The sequence below is a fragment of the Phaseolus vulgaris genome, chromosome 9, assembly GCF_051622355.1.
Source record: "Phaseolus vulgaris cultivar YP4 chromosome 9, ASM5162235v1, whole genome shotgun sequence".
In the NCBI taxonomy this organism is placed as follows: domain Eukaryota; kingdom Viridiplantae; phylum Streptophyta; class Magnoliopsida; order Fabales; family Fabaceae; genus Phaseolus; species Phaseolus vulgaris.
This window is the reverse complement of record NC_143506.1, coordinates 24,136,541-24,156,950: the sequence shown is the minus strand read 5'-3', so window position 1 is coordinate 24,156,950 and position 20,410 is coordinate 24,136,541. Positions and strand designations below refer to the sequence as shown.

Below are 20,410 nucleotides of genomic sequence, written 5' to 3'. Positions count from 1 at the left end.
TCTACGCGGACGTGTGTAAGGAAGATGATATATGCTGCTTTACCTTTGTAACCACCTTTTTCTTTTCCACTATTATACTAAGATTGCACTACACTTCTTTGTTGCAATGACAACAAGTCCTTAGTCAAATAAAACTTAAATCAATTTTAAATTTAAATTTTGCTAATAAGAAAATCATGAAATATAAATTAATTTTAGAAAAAAAAATAATTAGTTACTATAGTGACTAAATTAGAGAATATTTTAAAAACTAAAAAAAAAAATAGTTTCTAAATTATTTTTTATTATTGTTAAATGGTTTCTAAATTGTTATCTAATTAGGTATCAAAGTTTTAACTATCAATTATTTAGATTCTAAATTTGGTAGCAAAAACCTTGGTTGCTAATTGGATATCAATTTAGAAATTATATAAAAACTAATTTAGAAACCAATTTTTTTTTTTAGTCTTTAAACTAGTCTTTAATTTAGTCACTATAACAATTAATTATTTTTTTCTAAATTTAGTTTCTATTTCATAATTTTTTTTAGTGCTATATGATTATTTTTAAAATAATTAGTTTTGAGAAAAGATTACCTGGCCTTATATTCTCCATATATATATATATATATATATATATATATATATAACTAATTATTAATAAATAAATTGATTCTAGTTAATCTTAAAAATCGATTTATAAAATAAAATTTGTATTTTTTTTATATATAATGAAATGTCTCTTTATAAGTTCAACGGACTCTTTTTAGTATAAATATTAAATAATTCTTATATTAAATTAAAAAGTAAATTTTAAGTTTAACTCAATCTCTCGTAAAATAGAATTTGAACCTAGTTATATATTATTATAAAATGTTTTAATATATAGTGAATGGAAACACTAATTTTCTTTATAATATTTTCCATGTATTCATTGGAACCTTCACGCTTGTTGCCTTTATAGTTAATTGCTCGAATATGTTAACGAGGACCTTCTTTGTTTTCCTCATGTGCCTTTTTAAAATTTTGAAGTGAAAAACCTATTTATTGTGCTTGTGTTAAGGTTAAGGAAAGGAAAAGGGTGAAAGCAACAAAGTTATACCTTTTTTGCACCACATTTATATCCTTATCTCTTCACAAAAAGGGGACAGGTGGGGAACTTACATTTGAATATTTGTTCGTTTAAATACAAAATCACTCTGTTGGAAGAGTAAACAAGAAATGTAACACTCTCAATATGTATCATATAAAGTTCTTTTCAAATAATATTAAGTATTCGTGAATCTTATAAAAGTTAAATTGTCACGTTTTAGTTGATTATCATTTATATAAAAAATTTATTTTATGAGAATCTGAAAAGTTTTTAGAATTTAATCAGAATATATACTAACAACATAAAGATATTTTAATCTTTTTTTTCCAATCATGAAGGACGTATATAATTAAAAGTAATAATGAGTTTTATAATAATATTTTAAAATAATAGACTTACTCTTCTCTAATTTTTTTAATACGTTAAATTTAATGATCCAACTATTGAATATATTTACATTCTGTCAATAATTATGGAAACCAAAATTTTAGACAAGTCAAATATTTATAGTGACACGGTCTTATAGTTCAAATTTAATTTAAATTTATATATAATAATCTAGGAATAAATTATATATATATATATATATAATTAATCTCGTTCTACCAATAAATTTCACTATATCATCAATAATTTTATTAACTAAACTATTCAAATATAATTTTATATTATCTATTGTCATTTAAAAAAAAAGTAATAATAAAAATTTAAAATTTTATATATTTTAAATGTATATACTACATTAGTTTTTTATGTATATGACAACTATATTAAATTATTTTATATTAATATTTTTCCATACTACTTGTTTATTTTAAAAGTTAACAACTTTTATTTATTACAGCTGAAAGAAATGCATTCTTAATTATAAAAAATATATAAAGTCAATAAACTTATAAAAAAACGTGTTTTTAATATATACTTGAATTACATTTTCTGAACTCTTACTATTAGTCATTGACTGGAAAAAGAATAAATAAAATTTGATGGTTCATTGAATTACTATTTCATTTAATATATATAGTTCACTTTTTTCATAAAAGTAAGACATGTTATTTTGTTTTAATGTTATTATTTTGAAATATTTCGACAAAAATACAAAAAATATTCTACGTTTTAACAAGAAAAATTTTAAAATAAAAAAGGGAATAAAATTAACTATTATTTTATAGTCACGTATGAAAATAAAAATATTTCCTCAAATAAAAAAATATTTTTATTGAATCACTTTGTCTTTTTTTTTTTTAATAAATATATACTGGCACTCTTTATATGATAATAATATTCCAAGTACATTTCTTTTTCTAAACAATTGTTTGATCGTCATTCCAATTCTTAACACTTGGTTTGATTTGAAACTGGAAATAAAAAATATACTTCCAAAATTCAAAGTTGTTTATATAGGAGCAACAGGAAAGGAAATAAGGGGAATTATTTAAAAAAAACTACAATTGTTAAAGAGAGAGGCTATTAAATAAGAATGAAAGAGAAATATTGTAAAAAAAAATACATTGTTTAGATCAATGAAATTAAACAAAGTTAATAAATTTATTTACGATTTGGATGAATGAAAGAGAAAGTAAAAAATATACATAAAAAGGTATCTTGTGCTATTTATAAGATAAAATTAGTCTCCTATTATTTACTGATATAATAGTATAAATATAGGATTTTTTGACAAATATTTTTTAAAAGGTTTATTAACTTAAAATCATATCAATTTTCTCGTATCAAAGTTGCTCGAGTGAAGAAATGCCAACAACAGAAAAAAGAAATAAAAAGTATTTTGAATTTGCATTCAAAATTTATAATATGAGCAATAACTTTTAGTTTCAGTGGGAATTTAATTTAAGCAATCATTTTTAGTTTGAGCGCAAATTTAATTTAAGCAATAATTTCTAGTTCGAGTGAGAATTCATCACTATGTAAAAATACTATGAGTTAAAATTTATGTAGCATAGATACTGACACGGACATTAATACGACACGGACACAAAGAAAGATATGTAAAATCTCTAAAATGTAGGACACAAATCTATATGTAATAATTATGAATTATATAAATTGACAATAAAGATTTATGTACACAAGTATGTTCCAGATTATTTTTTGAGTAGAAAAATGTTTTTCATGACTGGTTCTCAAGGATTTGTTTCTTATTTTTATAATCATAATAACAATCTATACAATAAAGTTTGATTTTTTAGAAAATTAATGAATTTTTCCTTTTTTAAAATTGTACTAGAATTGTGAGAAATCAAAAATATTTTTTGAATTGGACACTTCATGGATACGTGTCCTGTCCTACAAGTGTTATACGAGTGTCAGTGTCCGATACAAGTATCGAACACTTACACGCAATTTTAGAGAAGTGTCTGAGCTTCATAGGTTAGAATTATAAGAAAATGATAAAAAATGGTAAGAAGAAGATATGTTTCTTATTCTCTTATGTGTATATTACATCACTTCAGGTATAGGAAATATATAAGGAGTTTCTCTCCCCAAATTACAATCTAATTAGGTAGGATACTAATCATGAGATTCTATAATTATTAAATTAATTGCATATAATTGGTACAATATCGTCAAATATTGCATACAATAATTGCATATAATTTGATAATTATTATTTCCTTAATACTCCCCTCAAGTTGGTAGGTGAAGATCAAGAACCTCCAACTTGTGTCGTAGCGTCAAAAATCGTTCCTTGCCCAATGCCTTCGTAAAAATATCTGCGAACTGATACTGTGTCGGTACATATGAAGGACTGATTATCCCATCTTGTAATTTTTCTCGCACAATGTGGCATTCTATCTCAATGTGTTTTGTGCGTTCATGAAATACTGGGTTTGCTGTTATATGTAATGCCGCTTGATTGTCACAGAAAAGTTGAGCTGGCAAGTTACATGGCACCTTTAAATCCTGCAACAAATATCGCAACCAAACTATCTCCAAACAAGTATTGGCCATTGCGCGGTATTCTGCTTCCACTGATGATCTTGATACGTTTGTCTGTTTTTTTGACTTCCATGAGATAATAGAGGAACCAAGAAAAATGCAATATCCAGATACTGATCTCCGAGTTGTTTGACAACCTCCCCAGTCTGAGTCGCAATGAGATGTCGTCAATTTCAGATTGTTTTCGGATGGCAATAGCAATCCTTGTCCTGGTGATCCTTTGATGTACTTTAGGACTCGAATTGCGGCATCCCAATGAGGTTTCCGTGGATCCTGTATATATTGACTTAAGGTCCGAACCGAAAATGCTATGTCAGGCCGAGTAACCGTGAGGTATATCAGTCGTCCCACGAGTCGCCTGTATTTGACTGGATCCTTTAATAACTCTCCATCGTCTGGTGTGAGTTTTAGGTATTGTTCCATTGAAAATTTGTCTGGACGAGCACCTGTGTGTCCCGTATCCTGCAAAATATCAAGCGCATATTTTCTTTGGGACATGTAAATACCAGCTTTGGAACGGGAAAATTCAATCCCTAGAAAATATTTTAGGTCTCCAAGATCTTTAATGCGAAATTGTTGAGTCGACATACAATGTTCTCCCCCTGTCGATGATGCCGGGTGACAAGTCCATGTAAATCATTTCATGCAATGTGCCATGTAAGAAGGCATTTTGCACATCTAGCTGGTGAGTAAACCAATTTATGGCTGCTGCAATGGTGAGGAGACACCTCAAAGTTGTTAATTTTGTTGTTGGTGAAAAAGTTTCAGAATAGTCGACACCTTCAATCTGAGTGTACCCCTTTGAGACAAGGCGCTACCATATAAGTTGTACTTTATTTTATAGACCCATTTGCATCTGATGGGTTTCTGCCCAGTGGGTAACGGTGTCAAGGTCCACGTTTGATTTACCTGCAAGGCAGAAAGCTCTTCGTCCATTGCTTTTTGCCAATTTGGATCAAGGATAGCTTGAGCATAAGTGTGAGGTTCTTTGGTGGCTGTGATGTTAGCAAGATATGCACTATGTGTAAAAGAAAATCGTGAATTAGAAAGAAAATGATGCATAGGATACCTGGTTCCATTTGGTCGGTCTTGGGCAGTGGTCGAATGATTGGCTTGGGATCCCGTTACGTAGTCTTGAAGCCAAGAAGGTTGGGTTGATGTGCGACTGGATCGTCGAACAGGAAGGTCAGTTGGAGAAGGTTTGATAATGGGTGCTAAACTTCTTGGCATGGGAGAAGAAGGTTGGTCTACTGGAGGTTCAGGTGTATTAAGACGAGTAGGAGAAGAAGGTTGGTTTGATAGAGGTTCAGGTGCATTGTGACGAGTAGGAAAAGAGGGTTGGTTTGATGGAGGTTCAGGTGTATTGTGACGAGTAGGAGAAGAAGGTTGGTTTGATGGAGGTTCAGGTGCATTGTGATTAGTAAGAGAAGAAGGTTGATCGAGTGAATGTTGGACAGGAGTGGGTAAATCAATGTCAATAGTGGGCAAAATACCTTGTAATGGAGGTGAGGATTGTGTCTGTGACTGTTGGCAGAATAGGAAAACACTTTCATGGAAGATGACATCCCGACTTGTAAAAAAAGGGCCTACATTTATATCAAATAATTTGTATGCTTTTTTACTGTGAGGATAACCAATGAAGATGCATTGTCGGGCGCGCAGATCAAATTTTTGCTTAGATGAAACAACAGTTGCGTAACAGAGGCAACCAAAAGTTTTTTGGTGAGAAAGTGAAGGTGGTTGATTATATAGTAGCTCAAAAGGTGATTTATTTTTTCGTAAAGGTGATGGCAAGCGATTAATGATATATGTGGTGGTTAAAACGCATTCTTCCCAAAATTCTAATGGTAAATTGGACTGAGATAGGAGGGCTCGTGCTGTGTTTAAAACATGTCTATGTTTGCGTTCTACTACTCCATTTTGTTGAGGAGTGTAAACGCAAGTGCGTTGACATTCAATACCTTTTTTGAGAAAAAAAATCATACATTGAAATAAATTCCAGTCCGTTGTCAACGCCGATGGTTTTAATAGATGCCTGAAATTGATTTTGTGCAAATGTAATGAATGACTCTAAGAGATGTTGGGTTTCAGATTTGTGATTCATAAGAAATAGCCAAGTACATCTAGTATAGTCATCGACTATAGTGAGAAAAAAAAACGTTTTCCAAAATGAGTTGGGGTTTTATGAGGACCCCAAATGTCACAATGCAATAGATTAAATGGAGAATGAGATTTTATTGTGCTTAAAGGAAAGGGTAGCCTTGTCTGTTTAGCTTTGGGACAAATACTACAATGATTATGAATGGGAATGAGATTTTTACTGATAGGGATAGGTAGTAAGGAAGATACAAGTTGTAGACACGCCGGAGAAGGATGTCCAAGGCGCTTGTGCCATAAATAAGGATCGGTCGATATTTGGGATGCGTGGGCTTGGTTTGGAAGAGGGGACATGTAGTATAAGCCTGCGTGTTGTTTACCCGAGCCAATCATCCTCCCCGTAGCCAAGTCCTGTAAAACGCAACCATGTGGAGTAAAAACGACACAACAATTTAGTGAGCTGGTTATCTTACTAATGGACATGAGATTTAAATTAAAAGAAGGAACACAAATAACATCTTTGAGAGTGATTTTGTCATTGAATTTAATTGTGTGTGAAAAATTGTGAATCAGATGCAACGTGATGGGTTGCTCCGCTATCCAAAACCCATGGTTTCGTAAAAGCAGAATTAGAAGAGGAGTTATGGGTAAGCAGACCTGCAGAGCTAACAAACGTGTCATTTTTATCGTTATTGTCGAGCGAGTAAATAGCCCTTGCCAATTGCTGAATTTGCTCGGCACTGAAGCGTTGTAAGAGGTTTCTATCGCACTCGTTACTGATGCCTTCTTTGCCAGACATGATTTTTTATTTAGGGGATAAAAATGGAGAGGCTGTCAAGACACCAAGATCGGTGCTCTGATACCATGGGGAGTATTAAGGAAATAATAATTATCAAATTATATGCAATTATTGTATGCAATATTTGACGATATTGTACCCAATTATATGCAATTAATTTAATAATTATAGAATATCATGATTAGTATCCTACCTAATTAGATTGTAATTTGGGGAGAGAAACTCCCTATATATTTCCTATACATGAAGTGATGTAATATACACATAAGAGGATAAGAAACATATCTTCTTCTTACCATTTTTTATCATTTTCTTATATGGTATCAGAGCCATTTCGAGCCTATCCTAGCGAGTATTTGTTAGGTTTATCAGGCCACCCGCTATCGGACCGTTATCGAACCACCCATAACATATATCTCTCGCACGAGTTAGTAGCCTCGACGCGAGGGGTGTGTTGGAAATCCCACATCATCTAGAGATTAGGACATTTCATTATATATAAGTGGATGCAAACCTCACCTCATGAGTTGGTTTTATGAGGTTGAGTTAGGCTTAAAACCCACTTCTTAACAAGAATTAAGAAGATTTGGTTTCCTTAAATCTCTTGCTTAAACAAAGATTTTTCTAATTCGAGTAAAAAATGTTAAATTTAATTAAAAATAGTCATTCAAGAAAAGAAATTCTAAAAAGCAAACTTTGTGTTTATGGTTTACTTTGCTTAATAAAAGGTTTGCAAAATTGTTTAAATCTATCCAAAAGTATTTTAATCGAGAAACAAACATTATTAATTACCTTTTTATAATTCATAACCACTTTCCAAATTCAAAATAAACACACCAAAATTAATCATTCTGAACCTAATCAACAATAGCCAATTATATACTAAATTCACACCTAAACTCATCATTCAAAACGAAGAAAAAACAATAGTACCAAATTATCATTATGCATTTCCAACCACCTCATTCAATACCAACTCCTACATTAAACCAAATGCTATTAAACCTAAAGTAAGTATATAAATTTAATTCCCTTACCTACAATTAAAATTAGCTCAAAATCTAAAGACAAAAAAAAAAACTAGAGCTTTAAGGAAACTAAAAGGGTGCGAGTTTTTAAATCCAAACAACCAAAACACAAATTACAAAATTATCTAAAGATTGATTGAGAAGAATCAAAGTTCTCAACTTTAAAACTTAAAGAAAACTTTGAAAATTTACAATGCAAAAATCAACTTACTTTATTTGAAATTTTAATCAGAAGGTGTTCCTTAACTTGCTACCTTTTACGGGGTACTGAAAAAGATAATAAATGGACTCAGATTTAGAAAGAGAAAAGATAGAAGAATGCATGCACTTGGTTTTTGTTTCGAAGAAAATGAAGGAAAAAGAAGATTTCTTTAAAATAAATATGTCTCACTTAGGTTTTATAACTATGCTTCCTTTTAATGTATCGTGGAGAGGGTTTTAAATATTTGAAGGCTTTGAAAAATGACTTCAGTAATTACCACTTGACCTTTTTTTTAATTGATTATTTGAACATAAGCTTTTACAATCTACACAATGTTATTGAAGAATTGTTAATATAGAAAGATTAAAATACATTTGCATATATATATATATATATATATATATATATTAAATTTTATTCACTTATCAAAGAACATGTATTTATTAACCTTTATCATTTCACCAAATTAACTAGGCTATAACAAGTTTGAGAATATCTTTATCTAAATCTTCTCATACTCCCATTCTATCTCCAACACATATTTCAACTTTATCATTTGTAGTAAACTTTCCTCCATGGTCCATGGTGTGATATTTTGAGTCTTTGTTTTGAAAGCTCAATGGATTTCCTTAGATTTCTACAACCGACCATTAAACATTTTTATTTAAATATTTAATATAATTAAATATATTCAAGATATATTATAAAATGTTAATAAAATAAAAATAATTTCATTTACTTAATTCACATGTTTGATGATGGTTGAAAATGATATATATTAATTAAATATAAAAATATTTCAAAATATATAAATGATTAAAAATCTGATTTCATGAGTGAATTTGGTAAGATTAGTCTTAAATTATATTTTTTTTATATGATTTTAGAGTTATTTAAAGTTTATTAAGATTTATTAATAAGTTAGATCACTCATAAAGTATAAATTGAGTTATATTTAAAATTCACTTCTTAATAATAATATTAATTTTGTATAATTATTTTATTAATCTTGGATTAATCTTTATATTTTTTAAAACAAATTAGTTATTTATAAAAGAATAACAAAAAGAAGGATCACTTAAATAGTTCTTTAGATGAAAACGCAGCCTTTTTGACACACCACATGCGACTGCCAAGACAAGTTTAAAATATGTTTCCAACTTGCCATCAAAGACGGCTTCTTCTTTTCCTTAATTAGTATCCATTATGCTTTACTCTTTTTCGTTGATTACGATTTATGACATATCTTTCCAACCAAAAGTAAAGCAAACATATTGAATAATAATTTTAGAAAAAAAAAAAGAGTTAATAGATGCTGATACGTCAAGAACAGCTAGCTATACATTCTGCATTCAAGCATTACCATTTATTACATCTTCTTCAATGAACAAAAACACTAATAAATAGTAACACAAAATCCATTTACATTTTAACCAAAAATATTGTAACTTTTAAACTATTTTTTTGCATATTTTTAGTAGAAAGGATACTCTATTGATTTCCCTTAATTATATATATGTAGGAGAATTATTCAAAAGTAATTTAAAACTAAAGATTATAATTAGAAAAAGTTAAAACTAAAAGCTAATGTTTTAGAATTGTTAAAGTAAACTCAAAAATAATTTTAGTGTGCACAATAGTTAAATATTTCTTTGGAGTAAAATATTCTATGTTGCGTACATCAAAGCATCTTTAGGGCGAAATCTCGATATGAGATATTCAGTGAAAGATATGTTCTTTTACAAAATATAGCACTAAAAGCAAAACAAAAATCTTTAGCATAAAGAATAAGTTTTTTAGATGAACTTGAAGATTTACACATACTTAAAAAAATAATTAAATTTCCTAACCTAAGTGATTGGAGGGAAGCACTAAAAAACACACACAAAAAACCAAAAGAGAGGCCGAATGAAACAAAGTAAAATAGCACCATGAAAAATGTGAAGGAATTAATAAAGGATATATTAGTGAAAAAAGAATTGTTAATGTCACCATTTTATATTGGTTAAAAAAAACCAACTTAATTTTTTTTCAATGCCATGATTGAAATGTAAATGAACTTTTTAAAGTACGTTGTATTTGAACGGTTAATGTTGGAAATACCACATCGACTAGAGATTAGAACCTTTCATAGTATATAAATGGGTGCAAATCTCATCTCATTGAGCTGGTTTTATGGGGTTGAGTTAGGCTTAAAGCCCACTTCTTAACAGTTAAAGAGTCTTTTTTTATGTTTGTTATTCAAAACAAACGGAAAACGTTGGAGATTCTATGTCAACTAGAGATAATGACACTTCATAGTATATAAGTGAAAACAAATATCACCTTATAAGTTGATTTTGTAAGGTAGAGTTAGACTTAAAATCCACTTTTCAATATGGTATCAGAGTCATTTAGAGCCTACTGAGAGTTCGTTGGGCTTATTAGGCCAATTGCTATCGTGTCACTATCGGATCATCTATAAATATATAGTCTCATGCACGAGTTGATAGTCTTGGCGTGAGAGGGTGTTGCATCGAATAGATATAATGATATTTCATAGTATATAAGTGAATGTAAACCTCACCTTATAAGTCAGTTTGGTAAGGTTGAATTAGACTTAAAGTCCACTTCTTAATATAAAAATAACTTTTTAAATCCTTCTGAAGTATTAATATTCACTTTCTCCTATTTGCCTATGCGTTTTCTTTACATTTTTTTTTTTTTGCATTGCAACATCATAATGTCGTTGTAGCCACCACATATAGTGCATCACACAAGTTTTTGTTCCTCACCATCCTTGTGTCCATGACATTAAGGGAGGACTTTATTGTTGTGATTGAGTCTGATAGAGTCTCACTCAGCCATTGTCTCACCTCGCTTGTGTATCCTTGAGAGCACGTTGTTGCTCAAATGCCTTGCAATGTTTACTCCGCGTTATTGATGGAAGACATTGTTGTCATGACTCTGCTATCACCAACCACCTCTTGGTTGAGCGTGAAATCTCTCTAATAATTAAACTATCATCTTTTGCCTAAGAACACTTAAAGTGATTTGAAAATATAGTGTTTATGTCAGTTCCTCCCTAAATCAACATAAAAATTCCATCTTTCTACACATGTTGTTGAGCCAATGTAAAAATGTATTTTTTTTACATCATTTTCATTTATGTTGAATATGGAAATAATGTAATTTGTCTCAAATAACTGGTGTAAAAAGTCATTTTAACTTAGAGGTGAAGGATAAGAGATAAGAAAAGGAGGTGTAAGGGAACAATTATCAAGTAGGTGAGAAGAAGGTAGGCGCCTAGTAGGAAAAAAAGGGGTCGAACAATGGTCGTGAAATACAAAAGGAGAAAAGGCACTAGAAGAAAAAGAAATGAATAGTACCATAGTTTAAAAAGAATATACTAAGCTCATGTTTGTTTCCAACAATAGAAACACAAAAAGCGTAAATTTAAAAGGAAAATACAAAAAAAGACACAATATTTTTTAGGGTTAAATATGTGTTTCTTCCATTTATTTTCACACATAATTGGTTTTAATCACTAGTTGAAACTTTAAACTAATTGGATCAGAAACTGTATCGGTTGGCACCGGATGAACCATGTCACTCGACCTCGGTGACCGATCGACCGAAGACACATTTAAAGTAGTTACAATCAATAGCAATTAAGGCAGTTGCAAAGACTCCTTGAGAATCAGGGACACATCCCACCAAATCCAGGTAACACCCCAAGAAATCAGGGAACCTCCCTAAAAATAAGTTAACACTGATATATGATAGATTCAACTCATTACAACAAATTTCCCATGACCAAACATATAAATAAACCCTCTATAGAGGAGTAAGGTACGCTTTGAATCGGTTCTTAATATATACTTTGAATACTGAGTACTTACTTGATCATCGAATTACCTTTTACAAGTCAATCCCGACCGAGCTTCAGCAAATTAAGGAAGGAGACTTAGAGTGAGGAGCAAGAAAGTGATAAGTGTCTAATTTTTGTAATATTTCATATTAAAATATAGACACTTATGAGGAATTATCGCTAAATTACATATAAAATAATCCCTAATTTATGAGTTTATACCTTTTTACATTTTTTATGAGCTTTATTTGAATAAGAACATTTTATTCACAAATTTGGTGTTAATTGCAGACTTTTAGGGAGGATTGAAGATTTGGAGTAAAGGAGAATAATTTGAGCTAAAAAGAGAAAGTTGGTCGCATAATGGATAAAGATGCAGAAAAGACCATTTCGCAATAGGAGTATCTTGCTTAAGCGAGAATGCGTCAGAAAGATTGAGTTTTTTTTTTATGTTTTATCACTTAGCCCATTAACGCGACATAGGAAGCGACCTAACCCTAGAAAATTTTAGGATAAATAGGGGCTAGAGGCTCAACCCTAGTGTGCCAGCCAGATTAAGAGGAAAACACCATAGAGTGAATTGTAACCCAATTGGGAGAATGAAAGGTGTTAGAAGTATGCGAGGCTAATTCTACCCTTTGGGATTGAGAGTAATCTGCTCAAACTCTTATGTATTGAGGTGTTATCTTATATATTAGTATTCAGTTCTTGATTGATTATTGGTATTGTTGTTTTACTTTTAACTTTCCGTGACAAATTGAGAATTTTAAATCTGACTTGGAGGTATTTTTAGGGTTTGGACCTAAACAACAATACTTAACATATTTGAGTGCTAAGAATAGACTTGAAATGTTAATTGTCATTAACGTCCGAGTGTGGTTCTAAGTTGTTTTTATAAATATGCGAGAGATCGATATTTAGAAAACATTCATAATGTGAGGGATCTATATAAATGAATTTTCTTCGGGCATCAATTTCAATCAAAGAACTTAATATTATCATGTTAATCAAAATACATGAGAGTGAGGGCGACGAAACCTAATCCCTATTTTTCCAATTGAAGCAACTAATTCTTTGTTTGATTTCTTATTGATCAGTGCCAACAAAATCAATTCAAAAACTTGATGACTTTTTACGGCAAGTGCACTACTTTGTCAGAAGTAATAATTGTTCCTAAGGAATCCCACATGGAATACTAAATTAATGACTACAATAATCAATAAATATGACACAGAACAATTGTGACAAAAATATTAATGTCATATTTTAAGAATTCAATCTAATAGTTACAAATACTCAAATAATCTAAAATTTTGAATTAAAAACTAAAACTAATTTCGAGTACCAAAAAAAATATTTATTCTATGATTTATTAATTTAATCTTTCTCGTATTTGAAAATATCATTGTTATATACTCTATCTCCATATATATATATATATATATATATATATATATATATATATATATATATATATATATAAATATAGATACATAGATATAATGAATTTGGTTTGAGTTTAGATAATTAGAGTTGGGTATGAAAGGGGATTGCCACCAAAATTTGCCCTCTAGTTTTACGTTGCATGATCAATCGGACAAGAAAACGACAGTGTACGAACTCTGTTTATTTAGTGATGACATGTTCACGTCCTTCGCAAATAACAACCTCTCAAAAAACAATGTTTCAAACGTGAAACAAATAGTGCAGCAAAAGCAAAATCAAAATCAAAATCAATATAATGCTCGTGCTTATTTTTTGAAAACAAATTGAAGGACACAGCGCGTTGACCCAAATTGCATGCCAAACTTAGTTTTACGATGATCAATCGGACAGAAAACGACATACGAAGTTTATTTAGTGATGACAACCTTTAACAACCTCTCATGTTTCAGTGATCTGCATTTTTTGATAAGGACACAGCGCGTTGACACAGGAATAAAGTTCAACCTTTATATGAGTGATCTGCATATACTTCACATGAAAGATTTGTTAACAAATTTATTCAAATATGCTTTAAGTGAACAAGGTATGAAAATGTGTAAAATATTGTGCCACCTCAAACAAGAGGAGTGTTTATATTCGTAAGGTGCACCATGTCTTTCTTTCACCAAATCTATTTCTTTATCTCTTCATTAAGATATACAATCTCAACATGCATGTATGGACGGAAAGGAAAGAAAATGTTATTTTCATGAATGTGTGAAATGTGTCATTTTATAAATATGATCTGGTATAATGTAATTTTAAAATTGTTTAATTCTTTTATGTAAAAAATCCTCATTTTAATAAAAAATTATTTATTTTTTTAGTTGTAATATTCTCAAACATATTATAACACTCTAAACATATTAACACTGGACAAAACTCTAATAATTAATTAAATTAGTTTTTGATGAAGATAAAATGTCACATTTCCTTAACAACCACAACCATGATAAGAAAAGTAATTAGTTCAATTTGATAATTCCCATAAATTATAATTAAGCTGATTGTATAACATAAAGTCACCAAAATAGGAGTGGTTTGAGGACCAAACCCGTCAAAAACTTTGCGCGTAAAGCTTTAGGTCGTTAGTTTGGTCTCTTTCGTTTTTTTTTTCTCTTTTTCCTTTTAACAAAAGAGATACACGGAATTGAAATTGGATCTCAAATTAACGTGGTTGCAAATGAATATTCTTCTCAATTATGGACAAAACAAGTATAACGTTAGTGAGTAAAGTCATTCATGCTACAAAAATGAGATAAAGGCAAGTACACGGTTTGAACTTGAAATCAATTTTTTATTCACACTACTAAATAACCAAGTGTTCTCCACTCAGCTCTTTTTATAGTCAAATTAAGTTAGACAATGTAGACAATTTTTTCAGAACATATTCAAGCAATTATTGATTAAAACTAAGTGTTTATCTATGAAGGACTATTTGTAAACAGTGGACGGCAATATTAAAAAAGTTGATAGAGATTTGAGCATTATCGTAGTATGGTATGTAATAATTGAAGAATAGTTTTCATATATAGGTAGGTATCTTTGGATATCTTCTTTTCCCCTATTATTGGATAAAAACATCAAGCATTCACATTCTTAAGCAACATCTTTTCCTCAATTTAGTATTAAGTTAAGTTTCAGGCGCAATCAACAGACATTCTTTCCAATTTCTTCTGTAGTGTAAACTGGTACAAAAAAAAAAGGTCATGCTTTATTGTGAATGACATTTTGGGTCCCAAGGAGAAAAACCAAACAGAAACCACTAAAGAAAATTATATAATCATTAGGGTTACTGTGGTTCCATGCTAGTGGCCTCTGTTTTCACCTCTACGCATTCTTTAATGGGTAAACAATTCTGATGATGACTCACTCCTTCTCTGCTTTTTGCCCACAAAACACTATAGAGGCTTAAAATCAGCACAATGCCTCCAAGAACGCTGAAACCAAAAATTTAGAGGATTAGGGAAATGGAGTATAAAATAGTTTCTTTTTCTTTTTTGACTTTTGATCATAAAGATACTTAATAACTTTAATTAAATCCCAATAAAATTTAGAACATTTTATAATATATATTATAAAATGAATTGTAAACTTTATCTTATTATAAACTAATATTAATGAAGTTGAGTTAAGATTAAAGTTCACTTCTTAATATAATATCATAATTGAAATACTTTTTATATATTTAATATAATTGAAATACTTTTTATATATTTAATATTTTTAATTGTACAATATTTATATATTCTTGCATTTGGATGAATTGCAATATTATAGTCACCTTTAATTATAGAACCTTAATTTTGTTGATCTTTTTTTTTTTTTGCCGATTTAGTAATATTCATATTTTAGAAAAATCATAATTTTTGTCCAATTATATATCAATTTTGTGTACATTTATTTTTATATTTTTATTAAATTTTTTACTGTCCCTTAAAAGAATATGTCCCGAAAATCACTTCTCTAGTCAAAGAATACATTACATAATTACCTTAATTGGTAGATTATTAGATAATAAGGATGAAAATCCCACATGAATTTTGTGTTTGTTTTTTAGTTACATCTCTTTGTAAATGGTTTTATTCTTCTCTTATATAGCGTTTCTTTTGTGACAATTTATTACAAATTATATACATGCTTAAGTGGAAGCATATTAGATAATAAAGATGAAAATCCCATGTTTTCAGTTGTAATATATAGCTTTCAGTGTTTTATTCAGTGTAATCTTTCATTCATTTCTTAATGAAATTTAATATCTCTCTCCTCTTTTCATTATTAGATACAATTAAAAGAAATCATGTATAAATTTAACTGAATAAGAGTAATAAAATTAATTCTATCTTCTCCTTTTATGTATAATAAGAACGTAATTTAGTTCATTCATTTTCTAAAGAAAAAATACAGTTTAGTTAAAAAATATAAAATATATATATATAGGTCACTAAATTAAAAAGAGTTCAGTTTAATGAAACAATTTTTGTGAATTCAATTCATATATATATATATATATATATATATATATATATATATATATCCGCCACTTATATCTTTTAATAGATTTAGCTAAAATATGTAAAATTTTACCAAGGATACAAATAGAACTCAATCTTACATTTTCTCTAGTTATATCTTTTACATTCAATCTCCTTTCTTTCCAAAAAAATGTTATATTTTAATGAATACACAAATATAATTATCCGACTAAAAAATCTAATTGGTTATCTTACATATATAGCTTAAGTATATAACTCCAAAATAGATTCTTGAGTACTATAAGAAGACTATCTACACCTAACATGATTATTCCTTTTGCCCAAATTTGTAGAAATTATATTTCAATCTGCACTTAGTGGGTGGAGAGGGTCAAAATTAAGAAGTGGTGTCTTTTTAGATAAGAACTTGTCACGTAAACGTAAATTTTAATGCACATAATAAATAAGGTATTAGATAATTTTATATTAGTTATATGAATACATATAATTATAATTAAAAACTTTCAATATGAAGATAAAATTTGAGATTATATTATTTAATTAAATGTTATTAAATATAACATAATAATTAACGTAAATTACTCATGATCAGATAAAATTTTATGTCTCTGCATAATATATTGTTTAAGTTACAAAGATTGTATCAGTTAACCAACCTGAAAGTAATATATCGAACCACCCATACAAAAATTCATTCATAATCAGTCATCTATAATATTGGATAAATCATTTTCCTATAAACAGTTATAATGATTCTCCTAGTCAACTATTTCCAAACGCCTCTCAGCAGTAATTTTAATCAATATTAAAAAATAATATACTAGTCATAATCTTCATTAGAATTTTATATTATTTAATTAAATGATAACATTTTTTAAAAATAAAAATTCATGCGTCTTTTGATATTTTAATTAATCTTTATATTAAAATAAAATAGTATGGTAACTGACCTTCCGAAACGTAGGGGCTCGCCCAAGAGAAATATGGAACCTGTGGTAGCAATTAGAAAACTTAGCGGGTTCCACATCGCGGGAAAAACTGGTCCTCTCTTTTGGATAGCCCAAGCTTGCAAGTAGTAGATGAGCCCCGTCACTAGTGTCCCCTGTAAGATGCACGACAAACTCATCTAAACTTTTTATTAATATAGAATTCAACAACTTTTATGGTATGACAAAAACATCTTGGTTGTGCACGAAGCTATAATTTTCGTAGATTTCTCTTAAATGACGTGTCGGTGTCAGATATTCATATCAGATACGGACATTCGTATGATACTTGTAGAACACATATCTATGAAGTATCCAATTTAAAAAGTATTTGTTTGATTTCTAACAATTATAGTACGATTATAACACAATTTTAAAAAGGAAAAATACATTAATTTTTTAAAAACTCAAATTTATTGTATAAATTTTTATTATAATTATAAAAATAAGAAACAAATCCTTTTAAACTAGTCATGAAAAATATTTTTCTTCTCCAAAAAATAATCTGAAACATACTTTTGCACATAAATCTTTATTGTTAATTTATATAATTCATAATTACATAATATATAGATTTGTGTCCCCGTGTCCTACATTTTAGATATTATACGTATTTTTGTATTCGTGTCCGTGTCGCATCAGTGTTAGTGTCAGTGTTTGTGCTACATAGGTGCCAAGAGACATTTTCTCTCAAATTTAGATATGGCACTATGACACAACTTTCTCCAACTTATTTAAATTGCAAAAAAAATAAGAAATTATCATGTAATACACCACATTCTTTATAGTTAAAAAAAATAACATTAAATATAATATCATTTATAAAATTAAATTTGTATCTATTTATATATTATTATGAATGTTTTTATCATTAATCAGATTAAGATTTTTAAACTAATATCCGTCAAGAAGTTTGGTACTTACACAGTAAACAACAGCAAGCAGTTTCATGTCCCAACCCAACTTCCACTTCTCAATATCTCTTTCAAAAGTTATAGCAATAACAAATGACTGGATTGAACTTGATAGGCACTGAAGGCTCGTGAACTTCAGCTTTGCAGGGTAGATTTTAAGAATATGAGCCTGCTCTCTTTTGGGATCAGTGTGAGTGCAGTCATAGATATCGTTAACTAAGCAAAAAAGAAACAGAATTGTGTATACACATACCATCTAAACACAAAAAAGTCGAGAACTTATAAACTAACACTTGTTTCCATCATTCTTGACCCTAGCATAAGTTGGAATAGCACAAATATGCAACACAAGTGGCTCTACCTGAATTACAAGCCAAAGGCTCCAGATGATGACGCTTAAGAGCAAGAGTAAAGAACCCAATATCCATCTTTTGCCAGATGAAAATTGATCTTCATGATGTAGACTGTGGTGATTGTGGTAATGCACAATCCTTAACTGCGGTCCCTTGTAAAATGCTACGGTGGCTACACCAACCAAGCACAGAAATACACTTCCTATCTTTGTAATTCCACCTTTTGTCCTTATATTTACCTTCTCCATTCTGCAAGATTCGAATGGAAATGGCAGGTCAACTAAATTCGAATAATGATGTTTGTATGATACATAAGAATACTACCTTTTCTGCATAATTGGATTATAATTAGTTACATGCCCCAAACTTTACTTTAGAGATTGTAAATTGAGTTCAACTTTAAATAATGTGAATCAATTTTGTGAACATATATCTATCTATTACAAAGACGTATAAATTCATATATATATATATATATAGTTGAACTTATTAGATCACTCGTTATCGAATTACTTTCAGACTGTTCGGATCACTCATAATACATTACATGCACGGGTTGACAGGTCTCGACGTGAGAGAATGTATTGAAGATTTTACATTAATTAGTAATAAAAATATTTCATAATATATGTGTGAAAATTTTATCTTATAAATTAATTTTATAAAATTGAATTTCACTTTTAAAGTTCACTTATTAATATTAATATGATATGATAATTCGTGATTCTCATATTTTGGTATAAGAGTAATGATAAAAAATAAATCATATGACCAAATCATAATTTGATCATTGTTACAACTAAAACACACTATCATAATGAAATTCCAGATTCTAACAAAATCAGAATAGATATCATGGTCACTAACCATCACCTACCAAAACTAACTTTTACTCGTAACGTGTTTCCAGTGAGGTCTAAACTATTACAAGGGAAAGAGGTAAAAACTGATATCCAAAATATTACCTGAGCAGCACAGCAAAGAAAAACGCAGATGCGGGGAGGGAATTGACAATTGCAGCGGCCAAAGTGGCAGACGTGTAAACAAGGGCAATAGCTTGCATATTTAGAGTCAAAGTGAGTCTGAAAAGCAACAAATTAAGATCATATACCTAAGGTTTCCTCTCAGAGCAACATTTTATGAGAAATCACACAAAAATAATAGTACCATACCCGAAAAAAGAAGACACAAAAATCTTGCAGAAGGTCAAAAATGAAAGTGACACTGGAACTACCCTTTTTCTGGAACATATCATAAATAAAATACATGTCAGTGATAATATAAGGTGTATAAACACAGTACTGTATCCATATAAAAAATCAAACAAAACAAATCCTTAATTACACACTTACTTTTCAAGTATCAAGGCCAGAGGAACCAAAATAGCTGCACCAATCACCTGTCTATAAAATATAAACACAAAGGTATTCATTCCCCCATTAAACACAGCCTTGGACAGCAAGGTTAGCCCTGCATATATCAACTGTACTACAAACATTGCCAAATATGGCTTTAGTTCACCCATTTTGCATTACTCAACCGCACACACACATATATATAGAGTTTCCAATTGGTTGTTCATTGATTGATCCTTTCCCCAAATGAAAATGGTGCAGAAGAAATGTGGAGGAGGTGTTTGATTATATGCTCTAATGAACTTACAGTTGGATT

The 20,410-nt window shown here is 29.5% G+C and overlaps 1 protein-coding gene across 4 annotated transcripts; it reads right to left on the bottom strand.

Moving 5' to 3' along the window:
• Positions 1–15,062: 15,062 nt before the first annotated feature.
• Positions 15,063–20,410, bottom strand: LOC137821390 (WAT1-related protein At5g64700). Of its 4 annotated transcripts, XM_068625959.2 has the most exons (7): positions 20,092–20,410; positions 19,912–19,980; positions 19,705–19,821; positions 18,748–18,988; positions 18,397–18,555; positions 17,437–17,588; positions 15,067–15,430 (listed from the first exon to the last, which is right to left on the bottom strand). In XM_068625959.2, exons 1-7 carry the CDS (start codon positions 20,262–20,264, stop codon positions 15,283–15,285), a joined length of 1,059 nt encoding a protein of 352 aa, XP_068482060.1. In that variant the 5' UTR covers positions 20,265–20,410; the 3' UTR covers positions 15,067–15,282. The 4 variants fall into 4 exon arrangements, 3 of the variants coding, with proteins under 3 accessions (XP_090150878.1, XP_068482060.1, XP_090150877.1); XR_016515330.1 differs by lacking the exon at positions 15,067–15,430 and having other exon boundaries at positions 17,448–17,588; positions 18,397–18,602; XM_090294751.1 differs by lacking the exons at positions 15,067–15,430; positions 17,437–17,588 and having other exon boundaries at positions 18,403–18,562.

Excerpts from the sequence above, each read along its gene's own strand:
- LOC137821390 (XM_068625959.2), bottom strand. The coding sequence starts at position 20,264 with ATGGGTGAACTAAAGCCATATTTGGCAATGTTTGTAGTACAGTTGATA. Across the intron at positions 18,989-19,704 it reads TTCTTTGCTGTGCTGCTCAG|AATGGAGAAGGTAAATATAA; the intron begins GTAATATTTTGG and ends CGAATCTTGCAG. Across the intron at positions 17,589-18,396 it reads TGCTTGCTGTTGTTTACTGT|GGGACACTAGTGACGGGGCT; the intron begins GTAAGTACCAAA and ends TGCATCTTACAG.